The 6,237-nt window shown below is 61.3% G+C and overlaps 1 protein-coding gene across 1 annotated transcript in view; it reads left to right on the top strand.

The window, feature by feature from the left end:
• TTYH3 (tweety family member 3) overlaps positions 1 to 6,237 on the top strand; it is a 36,770-nt gene that overhangs the window by 14,847 nt on the left and 15,686 nt on the right. The window contains exons 2-7 of the mRNA XM_017892379.1: positions 829 to 998; positions 1,127 to 1,238; positions 1,402 to 1,622; positions 1,940 to 2,035; positions 3,462 to 3,534; positions 3,803 to 3,939. Coding sequence (XP_017747868.1) covers positions 829 to 998; positions 1,127 to 1,238; positions 1,402 to 1,622; positions 1,940 to 2,035; positions 3,462 to 3,534; positions 3,803 to 3,939 — 809 coding nt within the window. The remainder of the gene's footprint in view (positions 1 to 828; positions 999 to 1,126; positions 1,239 to 1,401; positions 1,623 to 1,939; positions 2,036 to 3,461; positions 3,535 to 3,802; positions 3,940 to 6,237) is intronic.

The following is a 6,237-nucleotide window of genomic DNA, read 5'->3' as shown; positions in this document are numbered from 1 at the left end:
TTTGAGACAGAGTCTCGCTCTGTCGCCCAGGCTGGAGTGCAGTGGCAGGATCTCAGCTCACTGCAAGCTCCACCTCCCGAGTTCACGCCATTCTCCTGCCTCAGCCTCCTGAGTAGCTGGGACTACAGGCACCCGCCACCTCGCCCGGCTAGTTTTTTGTATTTTTTTAGTAGAGACGGGGTTTCACCATGTTAGCCAGGATGATCTCTATCTCCTGACCTCGTGATCCTCCCATCTCGGCCTCCCAAAGTGCTGGGATTACAGGCTTGAGCCACTGCGCCCGGCCAGCAGCACTTCTTTCTACAGAAGAGAAACCAGGCTTGGGGAGGTGGAGGGACCACCTCAGTGGGGCTGTGGCTGCAAGGATGCTGGCTCACCAGCATGCTGGGTCCTCATTTGTCACCCACATTCTCTGGCCACCTACATCCAGCACCTCTCCTTGGGGCGTGGTGGGGCAGATGTCCTGAGCACCTGCCCTGGACTCTGGGGACCCGGTGGGGAGGGGACACGTGGCCTTGCCCGAGCCACAGAGGCCTGGAGTCTGTCCACCCGGTCCCTCCTACTGGCTATGGAGTCTTGATGCAGTGCAGCCTTGAGGATGGTGAGACCGGGGTCCCAGGTGTGGGGTCCAGGCCTGGGTGACCCCAGGTGCATCACTGAGGTGGTGGGAGCCTCCATGCCTCACCTACAAGTTGGGGATGGGGCCCACTTCCTAGGGCTGGGGACAGGATTAAATGGGAGTGTGCGCCAGGTCCCCTGCTGGGGCGGGGCGTGGGACTCTGGGCTGGAGGTCTACCCCCTCCAGCGCCGCTTCCTGCCTGCCCGCAGGCGCTGCTGCTGCTGGGGGCCGCCGCCCTGGCCTGCCTCGCCCTGGACCTCCTCTTCCTCCTCTTCTACTCCTTCTGGCTGTGCTGTCGGCGGCGCAAGAGCGAGGAGCACCTGGACGCCGACTGCTGCTGCACGGCCTGGTGTGTCATCATCGCCACGCTGGTGTGCAGGTGAGCACGATGGGGCGGGGCCGGAGGGCGGGGCCAGAGAGGGCGGCCCCCAAGGGGGCGGGGCTGGAGTGTTGGGGTGGGCGGGGCTACATCGCCAGGCCCCGCCCTCATGCCCCTGCCCTCTCCAGCGCCGGCATCGCCGTGGGATTCTACGGCAACGGGGAGACCAGTGACGGCATCCATCGGGCCACCTACTCGCTCCGTCACGCCAACCGCACGGTGGCCGGGGTCCAGGACCGCGTGAGTGACCGCAGAGTTGGGGCCGGGGCACTCTTGCTGCTCCAGAACCCCATGTCTGCGCGAGGCTGGGCGGGGCAGCCGGGGCTGGGGCTGTGCAGGAAGGGCCCAGCCTCTGGGGCGAGGGGGGCGCCCTCCCAACCTCACGCCCGCGGGTCCGGCGCAGGTGTGGGACACGGCAGTGGGGCTGAACCACACGGCGGAGCCCAGCTTGCAGACCCTGGAGCGGCAGCTGGCCGGGCGACCCGAGCCCCTGCGCGCCGTACAGCGGCTGCAGGGCCTGCTGGAGACGCTACTGGGCTACACGGCTGCCATCCCTTTTTGGAGGAACACGGCAGTGTCGCTGGAGGTGCTGGCGGAGCAGGTGGATCTCTACGACTGGTACAGGTGCGGCCAGGCGCTCCTCCCTGCCCAACCCCACCTGGGCAAGCCTCACCCTCCTTGGGCCGGTTTTGCTGTCAGCACCTAGTACATGAGGTCTGATGGGTGGGGGGCCCAGGGCCACTGGAGGTCACAGGCAATGACTGGAGTTCCCCTAATGGGAGCCTTTCTCAAGAACTGACACCAGTTCCCATGACCCAGACCCTCTGAATGCCCTCTGGGGTGCCAGGCTGCTGGCCTCAGCTCCCCCTTGAGGGCCCCTGGTGCCCCACTCCCTGGTCCTGCATCCCTGTGCCCTGGCCCACTCTCAGGTGTGCCTGCAGGTGGCTGGGCTACTTGGGCCTGCTGCTGCTGGACGTCATCATTTGCCTCCTGGTGCTGGTCGGCCTCATCCGCAGCTCCAAGGGCATCCTGGTGGGGTGAGTCTGGGAGTGTCGGCCCTCTGTGGGCCCGAAGCGGAGGGGGAGGGCAAGCACGTGGCACCACTTCCCCCACCCCATCGGCAGATCCTCGCCACAAGCTCTGTGGTGGGGGCTGAGCAGGAAACCCCTGCACTGGGCCTGTTCTGAGATTCCCTTTCCATGCCTGTGGCCTGTGCTCCTGTGGCCTGTGCCCCTGTCGCCAGAATCCCGGCACACTTGCCCCCAACCCTTGATTTCCTTCAAGAGTCTGCATGTGGGGCACTTGTAGCCCAGAACCTGAAGCAACCTGTCCAGGTCTCCCAGTGCCCGGGGCCACCCAGAGACCAGGCTGGGGCTCCTTCCTCCACCCCTTCCATCCTTGGCCCTGGGACAGCCTGGGTTCCAGCTCCAGCTCTGGCTTACCAGGAGGGTGACCTTGGTCAGGTAGCTTATTGGTGCTGGGCCTTGGTCTCCTCATTTGGAAGGCAGAGAGAGTGGCAGCTCCTTCGGGGGAGGTGAGGTGTTGTCACTGCCCTTCACTGCACAGCCGCATGGCCATGGCTGGTGCCTCCCTGGGCCAGGCCCGAGAGAGATGGGAGAACACCCAGCCTCCCCCAACGTGGCACTCACAGGCCACAGAGGAGCAGAATGAGGGAAATGTGGCATAGGCCAGAAGTGATAGCACCCTGGAGAGGAAAATCCGGGGTGGTGTGCAGGCCTGCAGTGGGGTGAGTTGGGGGAGTACAGCTGCACACCGTGCCCAAGGAACCTGAGAGAGGAGGAATTGAGTGGGGACCCAAGGGAGTAAGGGACGCCTGGACAGATGAGAAAGGATGACAGTGTGCAGTGGGGTGTGGGGCCTGCACTGGGGTGTGTTTAGGGGGCCTGAACTGGGATGTGGGGGACCTGTGGGGGGGGGCACCTGCAGTGGGGTATGCACAGGGGGCCTGTGTGTCTGGATCAAAGGGAGCCAGATGTGGGTGAGGTGAGGCCTCAGATGAGGGAGAGGCCAGTGCCGTAGCAAGAGCTCTGAGTCCCCGGTTGCTGAGCGAGGGTTCAGCACAGGAGGGCTTGGTCTAGCTGCGGTTATCAGGCCCCTTGGGCTGCTACGTGGGTAGCGGGATGTGGGGACCCACATGAAAGTGGACACTGTTGCCTGTTCAGGAGAGGGACCTGGGGGACAGGAAGGGCAGGGCCCCGAGACCCACCTGGCCTTCCAGTCCTGCTTCCAGCTCGGATCTCTGAGCCCCACCCCACCCAGGAGAGGGATCCATCTGGGCCCTGGGCTGTGGGCAGCTCTGGCTGAGGCCAGGCCATAGAGTCCCAGCCCGTGTGTGGGCTGAGTCCTGATGTGCACAGGGACCTGCCTTCTGGCCTGCAGCCCAACAGGTGGCACAGCCCCCACCCTGGCCTGGGGGCTGCTGACTGGCTGTCTCTCCCCCAGGGTCTGCCTGCTGGGAGTCCTGGCCCTGGTCATCAGCTGGGGCGCACTGGGCTTGGAGCTGGCTGTGTCCGTGGTGAGTGGCAGAGGGGGTGAGGTCCCCGGCTGCTGGACCTGGGCACTGGGGGAGGGACGAGGGGAAGCCACACTCCTCTCCCCTCCTGTCTTCCCTGGGCACTGGGTTCCAAGAGCAGTGGGGACCCACCGTGGGCACAGTCCGCCTGTAACCCCAGATTCACAGTCCACCCTCCTTAGTTGAAAGCAGACTCCGGGGGCTGGTTCTACCCCCAAGAGCTTCCCTTTAGGCCCAGCTTGGTCCTCTTGCTTGCCCACGCCCACCCCAGGGCTCCAGCGACTTCTGTGTGGACCCCGACACCTACGTGACCAAGATGGTGGAGGAGCACTCGGTGCTGAGTGGGGGTGAGTCTGTGTCCACAGCCGTGTCCGAGCGGGTTCCCCAGAGTTGGGCTGAGCCAAGAGAGTGAGGTGGCTGAGGCCGAGGTACCCCTGCCCCGTAGGCCCGTGGTCTCAGGGAGACAGGTCCCAGGTCAGGACGCTAGTGAGCAAACAGGACCACCTTTCCCAAGTGGGAGGCTCTGCAAAGAATGACAGCAACTGTGTGGGGTGGTGGGTGCCCACAGGGCGGGGGGAGGGGCAGGTGACGCAGGGCTGCTTCGAGTAGGTGCCCAGGGGAGGCCAAACGGGTGGCATTAAAGTACAGCCAGAGGGCTGGGCGCAGTGGCTCACATCTGTCATCGTAGCACTTTGGGAGGCCAAGGTAGGTGGATCACCTGAGGTCAGGAGTTCAAGACCAGCCCGGCCAGCATAGCAAAACCCTGTCTCTACTAAAAATACACAAATGAGCTGGGCGTGGTGGCGGGCGCCTGTAATCCCAGCTACTCCGGAGATTGAGGCACGAGAATCGCTTGAACCCAGGAAGTGGAGGTTGCAGTGAGCTGAGATCACACCACTACACTCCAGCCTGGGCGACAAGAGTGAAACTCCATCTCAAAAACAAAAGAAAAGTAGAGCCGGAAGGACCCTGCATCTCTTGTAAGGGCCCCGAGGCAGGAGGCAGACCCGAGGGGAGAAGGGAGAGTGGGAGGCCAGTGGGGCTGAGTCATTGTGACGAGCTTCGCTTTATTCCAGGGGAGGCCATTGGAGGGAGGGAGGCGGGGGAGAGATGACCCGTGATTGAAGGCCCCTTTCAAAGCTTCCTTAGGCCTCGGGGGTTACAAGGGGAGGTGAGGAGGATGCTTCAAGCAGGAGACAGCAGGAGCTTGAATAAATTGAGCAAAAGATGGACAGGGATGGGCTCTGAGGGCGGGAGGGATGGAGCAGGAGTTGGCGTCCCTGGTCTCAGCAGCTCTGTACTGCGGGGCCATGAGCTGTACTGCGGGTGGGGGAGCAGGAGGTGGGGGGCAGGGAGCTGGGGTATCAGGAGTTTCAGCCCTCTCAGAAGGTTTGCGATGTGTGTCGGACGTCACAGAAGCAGGTGGATGTGGGAATCTGGAGATCGGGGTGCTGTCAGTGTGTTAAGCTCAGGCCCCCGTTGTGGAATTACTGTGTGTTCACAGATAAAAAATAGAAGGCCTGTCCCTGTGGGGGTGGGGGTTACGGAATGACCTTGAAGGTGATCATCCTGCCACCCTTTGTCCTTGGAGGCCACAGGATTGGCTTGTGGGCTGGTTTTTTACCTGCCTATGTTGAAGGAACCATTCCCACCAAAGCCTGAGGAGCCTCCCAGAGGAAAAGTCATCACCTTGTCCTCGGGGGTGAGGGTGGAGGGGTGGGCCCGCTCTCCTGGGGGCCGGGAGGGCTGGTGACCACTCAGTGTTACCCACCACTGTCCTTGGCCCTGGTGCTATCAGCCTGGTCCCTCCAGGTCCCTACTGCCGGCAGCCTTTGGGGGTCTTATCAAATATGAGCAGTTCCCCTGCACATGTACATGTACACACATAAGTGTGAGCTCCAGCCTGTGGGCCAGACAGCCCCTCCCAGAAGGCAGCAAGGCCAGCCCCACTGGCTTCACTGCACAGGTGGTCACAGTGATGCCTGGTGCTCTCCTATGTTGCTCCATACTTTCATCATTTTTTCAACTTTTAAAACCTTTTTTTGTTTGTTTGTATATTTTTGAGACGGAATCTCATTCTGTCTGTCACCCAGGCTGGAGTGCAGTTGTGCAGTCTCGGCTCACTGCAACCTCTCCCTCCTGGGTTCAAGCGATTCTCCTGCCTCAGCCTCCTGAGTACCTGGGATCATAGGCATGCGCCACCACGCCCGGCTAATTTTTGTATTTTTAGTAGAGACCGTGTTCACCATGTTGGTCAGGCTGCTCTCGAGCTCTTGACCTCGTGATCCGTCTGCCTCGATCTCCCAAAGTGCTGGGATTACAGGCGTGAGCCACCACGCCCGGCCTAAAACATTTTTTTTAATGTTCTTTTATAATTGGAAGAACTGAACTTGTAAAGAGTTCAGAAGGTGGAACCCCGGCAAGGGGCAATGTGTGGGGACCCTGGCTTGATGGGAGCCCAGACCCCACTGCCACACACACAGACATATGCATGTTACACACATGCGAAGACACATGCACACACAGACATGCACACATATAAATAGACACGTACACGCACAGACATGCACACATATAAACAGACACATGCACACATAAACACACCAACACAGGCACACAGACATGCACACATATAAACACAGACACATGCACACATATAAACAGGTCCATGCACACATATAAACACAGACACAGGCATACATGCAC

Source organism: Rhinopithecus bieti, unplaced genomic scaffold (assembly GCF_001698545.2).
Source record: "Rhinopithecus bieti isolate Rb0 unplaced genomic scaffold, ASM169854v2 scaffold_1017, whole genome shotgun sequence".
Classification (NCBI taxonomy): domain Eukaryota; kingdom Metazoa; phylum Chordata; class Mammalia; order Primates; family Cercopithecidae; genus Rhinopithecus; species Rhinopithecus bieti.
The sequence above is the reverse complement of the archived record's forward strand: the minus strand, read 5'-3'. Positions and strand labels throughout refer to the sequence as shown.